At 44.6% G+C, this 16,473-nt stretch overlaps 1 protein-coding gene across 6 annotated transcripts in view; it reads right to left on the bottom strand.

The window, feature by feature from the left end:
* Positions 1-7,794: 7,794 nt before the first annotated feature.
* Positions 7,795-16,473, bottom strand: part of Cdk8 (cyclin dependent kinase 8) — a 78,069-nt gene continuing 69,390 nt past the window's right edge. For 5 of the 6 annotated variants that reach the window (XM_021162569.3, XM_085837435.1, XM_021162566.3 and 2 more), the window contains 6 exons: positions 15,586-15,655; positions 14,404-14,476; positions 11,844-11,941; positions 11,167-11,245; positions 10,894-11,052; positions 7,795-9,091 (listed from right to left, as the gene is read on the bottom strand). In XM_021162569.3, coding sequence (XP_021018228.1) covers positions 8,966-9,091; positions 10,894-11,052; positions 11,167-11,245; positions 11,844-11,941; positions 14,404-14,476; positions 15,586-15,655 — 605 coding nt within the window. In that variant the 3' untranslated portion in view covers positions 7,795-8,965. The remainder of the gene's footprint in view (positions 9,092-10,893; positions 11,053-11,166; positions 11,246-11,843; positions 11,942-14,403; positions 14,477-15,585; positions 15,656-16,473) is intronic. The other variant, XM_021162568.3, reaches the window with a different exon arrangement.

Here is a 16,473-nt window from a genome sequence, read left to right as displayed (position 1 = left end):
TACAGCAAGCAGCCAGAAATATTGATTGCTGTCTCCCAGCTTTCTGCCACATCAATACTGGAAACCAACTGCGACACAGCTGTGGGTACCTGACACTCTACCCTAGGGCTTTTGAAAAATTTGCCACCTCTTATTAACACCGCCCCCCCCCCCAATTTATATGACCCTGGGAATATGGGGATATAAGATAGGTAAATAAATCTGATATCTGTTGTTAATAAAATTCAAATAAACTTACTTTAAGGTAATTCTCTGCTGCATATAATTTTACCATCTACTAAGAACAATATCAAATACATACAATTGTGACAGATGTACCTATTTTACATAAAGAAACAAATCTTGGCCGAACATCTGTGATACAGAGGAGTGTCAGCGTTTTTAGTGTTAATCAATATTTTGTTTTGTAATTGTCAACACAATCTGAAGATAAAGAAATTTGATATGACATATCAAGGAATGACAGGAGATAGTGATTCAAAGTCTCTGCTTTCTGTTATTAAACCACTGTGTTTCTGTAAGGGCAGAAAAATTAACTATGTACAGCAAGAGCACTTAAGCTCATGGCATCCTACAGTCTCAAATCTGGGCTGAAGTATTTTGGACACCGTTAGTTCTATGTGATGTGATGGATGTACATCCCAAAGCATATGTATTGTATATTCAGAACAGACAGCCGCAAAGTCATGTTACACCATGGGTGAGCGCTGCCAGGCTCACCTCAGATTCATCACACATTTGGTTTTGAATCAGTTTTTGCTTACCATGTATTCAAAAACCGTTTATGGTTGTCAAGACTCTTTGTGACCATCTTTCCTTCAGTTTCCCCGTCATGGAGTTGTGGTCCCTACTTTACGAGGTTCGCCTCTCTAGGATCATGATCATCTGCAGACGGAACACAGCTCCAAACTGGCCTGCTCTGGAAATCAGAACAAGGCTCTTCTCAGCCAGCCATCAAGAGTAACTCTGTGGTCATTAGCTTCGGTCATTAGCTTCACTACTGCCTATTTCACATTCCCGAGTTCAGCATGAATTCCTGGAGACATTCTACACTGAAGCCTCCAAGAGGCTCCCAGGTAAGAAGAGACACATATTTGGCACAGGCCATATGGAGCAGACACTGGGCAATGCTTAGGTGGAATTATTGACTACAGAAGTGGCTAGAAGGGACAAACACTTGAAAACTATGAATAAAAAGAGTATGGTGTGCCCTGAATTCATGTTGACTTGGCCCACAATGGTGCTGAGAAGTAGTTAGTCGCTGGCTTGTGTGACTCCATCCTCATGAAGGACTTTGTGTGTTGTTAGGCTGTGCACCTGGTACTTCCCCAGTCTTGCATGGGGCTCTTCCTCCTCTCATTCCTTCTGCCTCCTACTGTGAGCCGAAGCTCATCTATACTCCCACCAGAAGCCTCAACTTCTCAGTCTCTAGGACTGTGAACCAACAAGTTCCAGGACAGCCAAGGATACACAGAGTAACCCTGTCTCAGAAAAACAAAACAAACCCACCCCCACCTAGCCTGTTATAGAGAGAAAACAAATACAGAGTGAGAGACTACGGGTACTACAAACTAGAAAATAGCTGTTTGTCTATTTTAGCACATCTGTGTCAATGAAGAGACTGGATTGGGAGAACTTCTGAGCACTAAACGAACTGACTTCAGGACCTGATCAGCTGACACATTTTTAAATCTGAAGGACTGAAGTGTGTGCTGAATGGGCATAATTAATAGCCAGTAAAATACAAATTTATGTTGTACTCTGGCAGTAACAGGTCAGCATTTGTAACCAACAAACACTCTGTAAATAAGACAGTTCTCGCTGACCCCAGGCTCACCGATTCTATCCTTGGCTACCGGTGCCCATTTTGTCCTCTCCTGAGTGGTCGCAAGCTCAGATATGACCACCCAAGCCTATTAATTCCTCTGGTGATGAGCGGCTGAAGATCAGGCCTCAAAGCCAGGCCACATTCACACTTATGCATGACACAACTTCTCCGGAGATCACAGTCTTCATCGACAAAGTGGAAAAACGCTCTCATCATTATAGTGTCAGGGGGAATATGCGTGCACTGCTTATTAGCACAGTGCCTCGTGTGCTACTTTAGGACCTAGCTGAGAGAGTCAGGTTTTGAAACCATGAGTAGTGATTAGATAATGACTTTTTAACATTTTTGTGACTCCTAAAGCAAGAGTTATCTGGACTCTACAGAAACATAGGAAAGTTATACAGTTTAGTCAGGGCCTTACTTCCAGTCACTGGCAGGGCCCAGTCCTGGTACTGCTGAACTCTGGGCCCACACTAATTTTAACCTTCTGGGCATGCTGATGAGGGGACACCCCATCAAGGAGGTGACAACAGAGCAAAAGCAACTGAACGGAAAGCCAGATAGAATCAGGCACGGGAACTCTGGGAAGGAGGCTGAACAAATGAGAGCCAAGAGTGGGGGATGTGCTAGATCAACATTTTCAAAGAGGCTGGAGTAGTTGGACTGGAGAAAGTCAACAAACTGGGCTGTTTGGGGGAAGCATTAGGTAATGCTGACCTTACTCTCGGTGTGACAAAAGACCATGGAACAATTCAAAGCATGAGGTGGCCATTCTTACAGACTTTCTTAGTGTCTCTTCTGAGTCAGGGTCTTGGTTCAGTCCTGACCAGCCTGGAACTTTCTACACAGAACAGACTACCAACTTGCAGGATAGCCTCTGAGTCTCAGGCACTGGGATCAGAGGTGTGGTTGGCCATCCCAGCTCTTCTTACTTACTCCCTGAGGAACCATCACTAGGTGGCAGAGATGGCAAGGGTCAGAGGCAGGGAGCTGAGTCAGAAAGCTTTGTGACAGTTATCAGTGGCCAAGGAAGGCACCACCCCCATATACCCTCCCGGCCCAGAGGCAGGGCTTCTTTGTGTAGCTCTGTCTTGGAACTCACTTTGTAGACCAGACTGGCCTCACACTCAGAGATGCACCTGAATTAAAGGCACGTGCCACCATGCCCAGCTTGGGAAGGCAGACTTTTTTCAAAAGTCACTTGGGGCAGCGGATGAAGAAAGTTTTCTAGCTGACGATGTTTATTCTTTGTTTTCAACAGCCTTGCTACCTATACCTGAAGGAGTCACATGTCCTGTGTCATTGGTGTGGCCACATCCTCAACCTGCAGGCGTGTGTGTGCATGCATACATGCCTACATGGCCATCCTCACAGCAGTCAGGATGTATGATGTAGGCCAATGCTCTGCTTTTCCTATACCTCATCTCTCACCCACATCCACAGATCCGCTCTCCTCGGCACACAAGCTCCTGATCTTTTGCCAGGACATCTGAGCTGGACCATCACGGCTGTGCTGCTCCCGCTCACACACCAGCCTTCGGGTGTTTATCCATGTTTCTTCCGGTCAGTACTCAATCATCACTTTGTCATCTTCTGTAGATCCTTCTTTTTTTTTTTTTTAAAAGCCACACCTCTTTTTTTTTTTTTTTTTAAGATTTATTTATTTATTACATGTAAGTACACTGTAGCTGTCTTCACACACTCCAGAAGAGGGCGCCAGATCTCGTTACGGATGGTTGTGAGCCACCATGTGGTTGCTGGGATTTGAACTCTGGACCTTCGGAAGAGCAGTCGGGTGCTCTTACCCACTGAGCCATCTCACCAGCCCCCCTGTAGATCCTTCTTAAGACTGGCTTCTCATGACATTCTTCTTGAATTTTTTGACAGTGAGGTATCATGACTTGTGCCCTGTTGCCCCATGCCATCTGTCCGCTGCAGCTTCTACCAGAAACTAGTTCTCTGCTGCAGTGCAATGCACTGGGATGTGGCCATATATTGTAGATATGTAAGAATCAGAACATATAATAACTAGTCCTTTCTCCAAATAGAAAAATTCCTCTAAAAGTCCGCTGGTCATGATGTGTGTGCTCTGAAATATTAGTTTCTGACACAGAACTGTCATCTTCACCCGACTTCCAGGGGCACCATTTGGATTCTCACAGAGTATCTACACATTAGAGCAGCCCTCAGTGATTCAACAAAGTAAGCCAGGATGAGGACGCTCTGTGTTTTGGAAACTATGGCTTTAGGCACGGAATGACCTTTTCCATGTTGCGCCTGCCTCAGAAGATGCTCATTATCTGGATCTCAGAGCAATTAGGGGCGTTGAGATTGATCACAGCACTTTTCACATATCGTTTCGCACGGTCTTGTAGCACGCCTTGAGTTTTAGATTTCCTGTTCTTTTTGTTAAATGCTAAGTGTTGTTTTTATTTTTAATTTTTTTTTTAATTTTTTTTTTCAAGACAGGGTTTCTCTGTGTAGCCCTGACTGTCCTGTAACTCACTTTGTAGACCAGGCTGGCCTCGAACTCAGAAATCCGCCTGCCTCTGCCTCCCAAGTGCTGGGATTAAAGGCGTGCGCCACCACGGCCGGCTATTTTTATTTTTTTAGGTGGATTCTTCACCACATTGCACAGACGTAGTCCTTTCTGGAAAACTAGTAACAAGAGGGAGGTCTATGTGCAGCAGGTCTTAAAGGTGTATCTAAGTTTTGTAAACAACCACCTCTCTTCCCTGTTGCAAAGTCCAAACATTCACTACTTCAATCCCTAAATGCAGGATCACCTTTATGTTTCCCACAGCTAGGAAGAAGGAAATTCAATTTGAAGTAATACACTTGTTTCAACACCAAGATCTTCAAGAATTCAACTTACAAAGTGCCAGGAGGCAGGAGAACTGAATTTAGATTCTACAACTGAACAGTTAGTTATTTAGGCTGAAATAAAAAGCAGACGGCGTAAAACACAAAGACAGAAAACACAGGTGGTAACAGTAAGGAGTGTGAACGAAGCCAAAACAAGGCAGGGTCTTACTAGATCATAGGAAACATCGTCACAGTTTACTTTTGTGTTGGAGAAAATATTCTATTCTGCATACAGTTGTCCCATTCCATGAAAACACAAACTTCCATGGCCAATACGGTTCTTCTAAACTGCCTCAGTCTGAGATGCCATTTGACACCCAACACAAATTATTAAAATGACTTGTCTTGCCATAACAGGGTATATGGCATAAACGACCTGAGAGGGGCTTTGTTAGGTTCACTGTTTCGGGATGCCATCTCACAGTGGAAAAGGCATGAAGGCAGGAGCTCCTGGCCATGTCTCTGAAGTGTGAGGTGGTCAGTTATGTGGTGTTTGAAGATGAACGCTCAGGCCTGAAGCAGAGCCAACTACCCCTAATGCTTGCTCCCCAGTGACCCATGATCATCCTCTAGGTCCCACATGCTAAAGGTTCCATTAACAGCACCAATGCAGAACCCCCAGCTAAGAGTGTAAAACACTTGGGACTCCTGGAGACATTTCACTTAGATTCCGGAATCTTTTAGTAGCTGAGATTAAGACTGTCCTCCAAAGTCTCTCTTCTGTTGGTGAGGAGAAAGAATTTCAGGGTTATAGTGCCTGTTATTGCTATACATGGGAAAGCGGAGCAGGTACGAGGAAGAGAACTGCTGGTGTATGCAGGCAGGGCACAGAACTACCACTGACATGGGCAGCCAAGAGCAGGTGCGACAAGGCAATGCTCGGCAGCCCTAAGAATTACAGGGTGCAGTGGAGCTGGAAGACCAGAAGACAGATTCCCCCAAAGGGCCAGATCATGCGGGTACTCGTCTGGGACACAAAGGTCTTTGCTTTTACCGACACATGCTGGAGAGACATGAGTAGAAGGTGGACATGGGCTTAGCACTGAAAGGTTCATGTGGTCTGTTTTGTTGAGAGGACCGTGGGAGGTGAGGAGGTAGCCTGTAGGTTAGTGGAGCAACAATCTATTAACACCATGGTCACAAGGGACACGTAAACCTTCAGGGTAGTATTGATGCTGAGGGAGGTTGTTGGGTAACGACGATGTATTTAATGTAATTTCTGTGTGCATGTGTGCGTGCATGTAAGTGTGTGTATGTATTGCAAGTGTATCACTCGGATTAACTTTATCAGGAATCAAATTCAATCTTAGGACCAGAGGCATCTTTGTTTACACTCTGCCTTTACCACTTTTACAATACAGTTGCCGCTTTTCTAGTTTATTCTCACTATATTGCCCGTTGCTTAGGAGAACAGCTGGCCTTGGGGGAGATCCAAACTTCAAATTCCAAATACGAGTTTTATTGAATGCTATTTTAAAGCTAGACTATAGACCATTTTAAAGAGAGCCAACAAGACATATATCTGAAACAGACCTAAGACATTTGAGAAAAGATTATGCTGGACTTTGTCTGGCCCTTTAGCAGCATCTATGGGGCACGGCTGAATCTGAAGGGGGTAGAGAGTAGAGACCAGTCTGAGATCGCTGCACTCAGCACAGAATAACCTGTAGCAATGGTAGGACAAGCAGGTCTGGACTGGAACCCTTTGGGATCACCAGCCTAACAAAGTTACAACCTGGCCGACATTATCTGGGAGTAGCATGGATACAGATGTAAGAGGCCCTGCTCTCAAGAAGCTCTCACTCTATGGGAAACAAGCAGGCCTGGCCAGTCAGGTAATAAATGCCATGCAGTAAGCAAAAGCTGAGGTACAGAATAAAGAAAGCTGGCAGGTAGGTCATAGGGACCTTCTCTGTAGCAGACATAACTCCATAAAGGAACCCAAAACTCAGAAAGCAAGCAGGCTAGATAAGTCAGTCACATCTTATCACGAGATTAGACAGGCCTGATCAGGATCATAGCGACATTTAGGAGAAGTGAGCAAACAGGCCCCAGGCATTAACAGCAGCTTGTTATAATGGGGTTTTGGTTCTGAACTCCCAGGGCAGGAAAATGGGCTGGCCATACAGCAAGCCCCTCCCTCACGTCACTGAAGTCTGCTGGTGGCTCGATCTGTCACTCGCTGTGGAGGTGAGTGGCCCTGGAGCCGTCTTTCTTCTTTAAGACAGGTGTATTTTGACGAGTGTTTTGCCTGAGTGTGCATTATATGCCACATGTATGCAGTATCCATGAAGGCCTGAAGGGGGCATCTGGGACTGCAGTTAAGACGCCTGTGATCTGGCGTATGGTCCTCTGGAAGAGCAGACAGTGATCTTAAGTGCTGAGCCATCTCTCCAGCCCCACAGAATGATCTTTCCTAACATACTTCTCAGGCTCAGGACTGGGGGAGTTCGTTGGAAAGGAGCCACATTTTCATATCTACCCAAGTCCTACTGAGTCAATCTCTGGAACTAGGTGGCAAAGGGGTAATGTGTAGATGGCCCTCACAGCCACTGGGCTGCTAGGCCACTCAGTATAGGAGAAAAACACCAGAAGACAACGTGTAAGGGTCATAAGAAACACCGTGAAAGCTAAGGTTGACAGAAACCAAACACAACCACTCGATTCAGAGGGTTAAGGAGGGGACCTGTGTGATCAAAGGCATGCAGTATGGGTGTGAACTGGGGTAAGAAGACATGGAAATGCCACTCCCAGCAACCCCCGTTTCTCTTCTGGTCAAGCCTATCAGTACTGATTCCTCAGCTCTTGGACTGCGCTAGAATGTTTTTAAAGGGATGGCTTCAGATTTTGAGAAAATATCTGTTAGCTCTAAAGAGGAACCAAGGGTAATGGAGTGGAACTACCATTACCGGAACTAGTCGACTACAAAGCTACCTGTCCTCTGTGCTACAGGCCTGCCTAGACAGCTGACCAGAGTGCACACCTCAGCCTAAGCCATCAATTGTCACCAATAAGTCACTGGGAAGAGTTATACAGAGGCATGTTTCAAAATTACAACAAAAGACCCTTGGTGAGTTTGAAAAATATAGTTGACACCAACATTGATTTATGAAAAATAAATTTATTACATAACACCTTGTTTTTAACAATGTTCCATTTTTTTTATTCAGAATACTTGTGTCATTCATGTAAAATAGTTTGATACAGTACGTTGTATGTTATAGCTTTTTATTTTCCCCTCAAAAGTTCTAAGGCTCTCCTACTCCCTCTCCTTTGCTGAAGTAAGGGCACCCTAAAAATGTGCGAACAACCTTTTAAAAAGAAAGTTAACTGAACAAAACTGTAATAGCACTACACTAGGCAGCTTCAAATCAGGACAGAAGAGTGCGGACTGAGGCCGTGCCTCGCAGAGGTCACCGTGCCTCGCAGGGGTCACCGTGCCTCACGGAGGTCGCCACTCATGCTTTTGTAATCAGAAAGCATGCTCACAAATCAGCAACACCGACGAGGAAAGAAAACACTGTCTGCAACACTCATCTCAGTTTGCTGAACCAACAGGCTTCTATCAATGACAACATATTTAATTACTATCAAATAGCAGCTTTAAGACCAGTCAAGTCGTCATAGGTTGAAAATAAAAACAAACCTCTAAGTTGGAAATTAATCTTTGGGAGTTCTGAAACCTGTCAGTAGAAACTATGTGGTTCTTTTGTACTTTCAAAACAATCCAAGCAATATTCTTGGTCATAAAACACTGATTTATGTAGAAGATGAATCAACCCACTGATAAGACACTAAAAAGAAAGGTGTACCAAAATAATCTTTAAATCTTGGTTATTTTGTTAACATAATCTGTGTTTCAAGTACCAGTTAAACCTTGCGTCTGTGTGTACTATTGGTCAGATCACGCTGTTACACTGAAAGTCACCACACACGAGGACAAATGCTCGCCCTAGCACATTTCACAGCTTCAACTGCTACAGACTGTCACTGAAAACTATGCTTGGTCAGTCTGAACCATGTCAAGTAAACTATGGAAGTAGCAAACCCACAACACAACTGTGCTAGCACTTTCATTTCAAGTCTAACTCCAAACTTAGGTACAACCTGGAAGCTACCACCCCAATCTGTGACACCTGGTGGAACTCGGCTACTGGACATTGTGAAGATGTGGTTGTACAGTACATTCGCATGGCCCACACCAGGTTCCCGCGAGTGCCGCAGCCAGTCCTGCAGCATGAGCAACAGTGCACTGACAGACTCCAGCACAGCTCAGTACCGATGTGTCTGATGTGAGTACTGTGGAGGCTGCTGGGAGGTAGCTGAGTATCCCATGCTGCTCTGGGGCTGTGATGTGCTTGGTCCAGGGTTGGGATAAGCAGCATGTGGATTGGAACGCTGGAAAGAAGACGAGGGAAAAGCGTGATTCAGGGACTTCTCGAGGTAGCTTGGCCCCACGCCATCAAGGCTGATAAGGAAGGGAATCTTGTTTCAAAGAAGCAAAGATGTAAAAGTTTCTGTAAGGCACTAGCTTTAGATTTAAAATAATAAAAACACTGGCTAAGCAGCAACAAACCCCACAGCTGCCCCAAACAAAGCAAAACAGACCAAAAGCAAACAAAGCTCCCAACTCTCCCACATCAGCTTCTCTCCAGCTTCTCTCCCCACATCAGCTTCTCTCCAGGAAGGTAAGAATTGGGACATCGTGTGGGCAATTCTGATCATATCTTGTGACATGAGCATGAGGCTCTCAGTGTGTATATCCAGAATATATAAAAGCTCGTAGGTGGGCTGGAGAGATGGCTCAGCGGTTAAGAACACTGACTCTTCCAGAGGTCCTGAGTTCAATTCCCAGCAACCACATGGTGGCTCACAACCATCTGTAATGGGATCTGATGCCCTCTTCTGGTGTGTCTGAACACAGCAACTGTGTATTCACATATATTAAATAAATAAATAAATATTTAACATAACAAAACAAAACAAAAAAAGCTGGTAGGTATGGTGGCTCTCTGTAATCCCAGCACTTGGGAGGAAGAGACAAGATCTGTAGGGGAAGCTGGTCGGCTAGACTAGCTAACATCTGCAAACTCTGAATTCAGTGTAAGACACTGCCACAGTAAATAAGGGAAAGATACCTGATAGCAACTTAGGGCCTGCGCGCGCGTGCGATGCGCGCGCGCACACACACACACACACACACACACACACACTCTTACATCCACATGCCTGTGTGCCCACACATATAAACACATACACAAACTCATAAATTCTTCATGAGCTGCATTCTACCATGTAAGGGCACTTGCTGCTCTGTGAATGACTCAAGAGTGTCAACGAGGCTAAGAACAAAATGAAAATTCCCAGCACTTTCTGTGCAGGGCTTCCCCAGGCAGGCCACCATGTTCAGAACACACAGCCACTCAGTCTTCCCACAGCTTCACGTTCTAGTCACTGTTTCTACTCTGCTGCTGCTGCTGCCGTCTGCAAGCGATTTCTGTTCTACCTTCCTCCCCACACTTAAGACATGGAGAACATCCAGGTCTCTTACTCAAGGCTGAACAGAAGTAGGTGGGATCTAAGAGCCTGTGGCCTTGATTACTCTTCTACAGTGCTCAGAAACAAAAGCAGCCATTGGCTAAGTTCAAGGCCCACATGTTTAAGCTGACTTACCAACTTCACGTTATAGATGAGAAACACTGAAGCCGAGTGTCTTTGCTTCACTCTGCACCCGTGCATGTGTAAGCCAGAGGTGATGTTGGTCACTCTCCACTTTACACAGGAGCAAGGTCTCTCAGTTGAACCTAGAGCTGACTTGACTAGAATCCTGTCTTTGCCTTTGAAATGACTGGACCGATAGAGTACAGAAGGGCCACCAAGCCTCCAAGCACTTACACGGGTGCTGGAGTCTGAATCCTCCTGGTGAAGGGACTTTACCTGCTGCACTATCTCCCAACCCCAGCAGATATGCTATAAAATGCCACAGGTCTCAAGTTACCGGATGGCCAAACTTGGACTTTCTACTCCAAGTCTGTCCCGAAAGCTGATCCCTTTCTATTCTCCATGTCTGTAGACTTCCATATCTGTAGCATTCCATGCCTGTATCTTTCCAGGAACACAAATGCTACTGTAGTCCACACTTTACAACAGATCGTTTAGAAGCCCCAGAACAGCAGGTCAGTAGAAGCTACTTGCAGTACCTGATAGTCGGAGGTCATGATGAGTCCACCTGAGGTAGTGGTAGGAGGGACAACTCTCACTTTTTTCAAGGGGGGCCCCTGCGCGTGGCCGCTGTCCTGGTTCCCCGGATGGCCAGTTCCGTTAGTGTGGTTGTTGCCCTGCTGCTGCTGCTGGGTCTTCTCAATTGGTTAAACAGAAAACACAGTTCAACTCAGGAGGAGAACAGAAACTGGCTGCGTGCCAGAGGCCCAAGGCCATGCAGAAGGCACTACCAACTGTACTTTAATACTTACTTTGTCTCCTTTCTCATCAGGCTCTTCTTCTGTTAAAAATTCTCGTTTGGGATACGGGATCTGACAGCCGGCGAAAACACTAGTCACAAGAGAAAAAGAAGAGAGCTGTCTCACGGGCTGCCTGGTATTTCCAGTGCCTCATCTAGGTGACTCAATGTCACTCTCTAAGAATACGGGACTGTGTTTCCATAGTTACAGAGATATAAGCATCTTTCATGTGAGTCTGATGCAAAAAGTCCTTTAACCACTGACACTGCAGTCGGCAGTCTGAAGGTCCTTCTCTGCGTAACCTCATCAATAATTATCAAATAGGACAGCTCTCTCATCCACTACCTCAGTTCTCGGGGTTTTATCTGCCCTTCCGCGGTTAAAACAAAAGATGATAAAGAGAAGGCAAATTTAATTAGAACTGCTACTCCAGAATATCAGAACCCTTGACTGCAGGCAGCCCCACAAAATCCTAGCAAGTAGAAGGAGCCATAGCACAATGAACGCATCACTGAGTAAGAGGCATCCATTTCAGCAATGCCTCTTAACCACAAAACCAAAACTGGCATTAGAGTAGAGACACTCCGATTCTTCAGGTCCCTCAGAGGCGTGTGGCAACTTGGTGTGACAAGAGGAGGAAGCACACTTAAAGATGCCAGTCACAGGAAGCCAGCAGATCTGCCACTTACTCTGACGTGGGAAGTGGGTCTTCTAGGAAGTAGGGGTCCTGCATGGCCTGCTCTGAGGTAATTCGCTTTATTGGGTCCATAGTGAGCAACTTCTGAAGCTGAAATCACAAGTCAGATATATCAGAGCATGCTCCCACAGAACCGTCGGTGTCTACGCCAGACCCTGACTCACAGTTTATCGGCTGAGGGTACTGGGCAGGTCAGTTTGCCTTTTTATAACCGTATCTCTCCAGATGGAGAAGAAAACCATCACCAATTACTACAGCTGGTTTTCCATATTAAATGAATTGTGATGGTTTAGAAAGAATCCTAAGTGTGAGTATTGTAGCTACACTTAGCTCATCCCTGTCACATCCAGAGATGCTATACTTGTGCGAAAATGCAGCACCATCTGCAATGTTTGTTTCTCCGACCCCACCTCTCTCCCCTCCCTCTCCCCCTCCCCACTCCAAGACAGGGTTTCTCTGTATATCAGCCCTGACTCTCCTGGAACTCAAGAGATCTATCTGCCTCCCTCCCAAGCGCTGGGATTAAGGGTGTGCACCACCACTGCTCTCTAGGAATGTTTATTTCTAATGTGATATAAGAGACACCTGAACAATGGCCTCCTGCTCTGATCTGCAGACTTCAGAGTGCAGCACAATTGCTGCAAGGCTGAGAACTGAGCCCTGCTCCCACAGCCTGACAGATAGAGAACTGAGCCCTGCTCCCACAGCCTGACAGATAGAGAGCTGAGCCCTGTGCCCAGAGTCAGACAGAGTGGTGTGTGTGAGAGAGAGAGAGACAGAGACACAGAGACAGAGAGACAGAGAGAGAAACAGAGATGTGAATAGGAATCTAAGAACTTGCATTTCCAACAAGTTCCCAGTTGGGGTCTGTGTTGCTGGACTGGGATTGGTTTGAAAAGTAATAAACTAATAAACAAAGATTTAAGGGATGATGACTCATAGAGGATAAAAGGCCTTACAAATATCTTTAAAATGCAGAGATAGTAGGACTCATTTAAGATACCAACACTTTCAATAAAATCAGACAGAGCTGGGGTTTGGCCTGAAAGTAAAGTACACATGAGGTCCTGTGGTTAAAGCCCAGAATTAAAGAAACTATTTTTATTTTTTAAAAGATTTATTTATTTATTATATAAAGTACACTGTAGCCATCTTCAGACACACCAGAAGAGGGCATCAGATGTCATTACAGATGGTTGTGAGCCACCACGAGGTTGCTGGGATTTGAATTCATGACCTCTGGAAGAGCAGTCAATGCTTAACTGCTGAGCCATCTCTCCAGCCCTAAACTGTTTTTAAAAATCAACAAATAAGCTACAAGGATGATGTCATGGTATATGCTTGGCCCAGGGAGTGGCACTATTTGGAGGTATGGCCCTGTTAGAGTAGGTGTGTCACTGTGGGCATGGGCTTTAAGACCCTCATCCTAGCTGCCTGAAGTCAGTATTCTGTTAGCAGCCTTCAGGTGAAGAGGAAGAACTCTCAGCTCCTCCTGTACCATGCCTGCCTGGATACTGCCATGCTCCTACCTTGATGACAATGGACTGAACCTGTAAGCCAGCCCCAATTAAATGTTGTCCTTATTAGAGTTGCCTTGGTTATGGCATCTGTTCACAGCAGTGAAACCCTAAGATGGTCTCTCGGGTTCTGCTGCTCTCAGACTGCAAGGAAGGCATGAGCTGAGGGATACACCTGGCAATCCCAATAATGCCTTTTGACCAGTATTTTGTTAGGATCAATAAGTCTTAGATCATGAAGGATACAACTTTATTTCCCAATTTGAGCCCTGTTGCAAAAACATTTGAATAAATCACTATCATATATTATATATGATGTAGTAACATGGCATGGTAAGTTCTGCCTTGCAAAATTTAATAACTGCCAGAGGATGGCAGAGAAGTAGAAACAGTAGTGAGAAAGAGAAAGCATAAGTCAGGATCAGAAGAGCTCACTGCCCAGTGGTTTAGCTGCTATGAAGGAAAGTCAAGGAATTCTCAGCTAAGGCTCCAATGGGTTACATTTTAAAAGACTCTTAGGCCCAGTGAAACACATGCTTGCCTAGCCCTCCTTGGATATATTATAGCCCTTCTGTGAGACAATCTGAGAAGCGTTTTATGTTGTAGCCTCACAATGGACAGCTATAAACCTAGTGAGCAATGGCCAGCTGAGTGTGACCACCCTGTGGTGCACCAGTTGCAGAGTCTAGCCTGCTCTGTTTACATGACCACATACCAGCTCTCCAGAACAAGTAATAAGCAGAGCATTCAAAACTCAAGTTTATGAGGTAACTTGGAAGCTAAAATTTTATAAACCATCTTTAAGTAGATGACAGTCTAAAATTTGTGTATTATTGTTCAGGGTGACTATCTGACGTGAACAAGGCTTTATTTAGATTTTATTCCCATAAATGAACAAAAACATCTAGAATGAAAAGCAAGGTAGATGTGGTTTCTGAGTGGCAGGAAGGCTTTCTGTTGGTACTTTCTATAACTTTTAAGAATTCCTCTGAGATGCAAGGGTTCCAAGCAAGCTGCTGTCTCAGGCTTACTCACCAAATGGAATGCTTTACTATCGGGTTTAACTTTATGCTTTTCCATATACTTGATAAGGCTGCAATTGGTATACCTGAAAGAGAAACGCCAGGAAACATCCACATTAGATTAGAGCTGACATTTACATTGGCTGATAGCTTCCCACACACTGTTCTGATCATAGCCACACATCAACTATGCTCTGAGCAGCATAAAATAGCAGCATTAAGCCAATTTTATTCTTCATTCAATATCCATCTTAGTCTTTGGATGTTTGTTTTCTGAGGTTTCATGTAGCTTAAGCTGGCCTGTCCACTCTGTGTAGCATGACCCTGAACTTCTGACTCTCCTGCCTCCATGGAGAGGGCTGGAATTATGGGTACACACTACTACACCCAGATATAATGACTTGATTTTTTTTTTCTCTTGAGACAGGGTGTCATATATCCCAAGATGATCTTAGACTCACTACAGAGCTGAGCATGACCTTGAACATCTAATGCTACTAGTTAGGATTGCAGGCATGCACTACCAACCCCAGTATGGGTTTTCAAGGTGCTGGGGAATCAAACCCAGGGCCGCGCTAACAGGCACTTTACCAACGGAGCCACATTCCCAGCCCCACAGTCACTCCTGAGTGGGTACTCATGATGAAATTCAAGACAACTTTATGAACACATCCTGGAGGCATTTTCCCCACAGGAATTATTTTAAATAACATTTGTGCCAAAGGTTTAACTTAGCCTTACCAGTAAGGTTGCCATTACCTTGTCCTGTGTAAGTATTGGACTCTGCCTACCCTTGGCCTTGTACCTAATTAAGTAAAGTGAAACATTCACTCTTTTCTAATTAAAACTTGCTTTCAATTGTATGCACTTTAAATGGGTACACAAGTAGCCATAAGCAAGGTTTGTAATTTTTATTATTTCTTTGGCTTCCTACTTCCCACTAATATCTGGCTTCTAGAAAGTAGTAAATAGGGGAAGGAATGAGATGATTTTCCCTCCTCGGCTGCTAACAAGAGCCACCTCTCTGTCAGTTTATTATCTTACAAAATGAGCAATAGCATCAAACAGTATTTATAAGTAAGTAGAACTCTTCAGTAACCTTAAACAAGTGCTGTGGCATGCTGAACACTTAATTTTATTGTGACTATTCTGGAAAAGGTAAAATCACAAAGGGTCCATTTTCTTTCCAACTTACGTATTTCTTCTGAAATCTTTCATTAATGTTGAATGTTCGGGCATCTTTTTTATATCTTCCCAATCTTTATCTGTGAAATACATTGATAAATGTTTATGTTGCCTAGGCTCCTAGTCTCAAGAACGCTAACAAAGATTACTCTGAGAGCTTTCTAAGACTGGCTCTCATAGGAGTGCTCAAGCTGCGGCTACAGCCCGTGGCCTTCTGGCCCGACACCTAATCACAGTCAGCCTACCCTTGCCACTCTGTTCCATAAATCTTGCCAGAATTTGTTCTATCACTAGAAGGAAAAAAATCACAAATAAATACTTGTTATTAAATGGCCCTATATATATTAGTAAACCCACTTACTTTTTCTCATTCATCAAATTTCTTGGTTCTATCAGCAAGCAGTCTTTTTAACTGAGAGAGTAATCTAGGCGCTTTTCCCTGACTGGCTAGACACACTTCTCTTTCACACTCCTAAAGCTCCTCCTGACATCACCATGGCAAACGCTGGGACCCAGCATGGCTACTGCTATCTTGGCTACTCCTAGTAGTACTGCTCAACACCACGTGAGGGATGGAGACAAGAACAACTGCTCTCCAGTAGTGGGGCAGCACAAGTACTGAGGACATATGCTAGCTCAGCCGCCTCTCGGAAGCTGCCAGTGGTGAAACCAAGGGTCTGCTAGGTGCACAGCACTATATATACCAGCAGCTGAGAGCACTGGCCATCTGTCCTCCAAACATCAACCAGTGCAAACTAAGTATACACTTCAACTTTAAAATGGTATTTTCTCCTCAACTACTTGTTTGCTCCAGTTTCTCTGCTTTGCCAATGTTTCAGGCTAAAAAACCTTAAGGTGACCATTTAGTTTTCCCTCAATTATATACTTTGTTTTAAAG

The sequence above is a fragment of the Mus caroli genome, unplaced genomic scaffold, assembly GCF_978045245.1.
Source record: "Mus caroli unplaced genomic scaffold, Mus_caroli_1 scaffold_4, whole genome shotgun sequence".
Lineage (NCBI taxonomy): Eukaryota > Metazoa > Chordata > Mammalia > Rodentia > Muridae > Mus > Mus caroli.
Note: the sequence above shows the minus strand (reverse complement) of the source record. Positions and strands in the feature narration are given on the sequence as shown.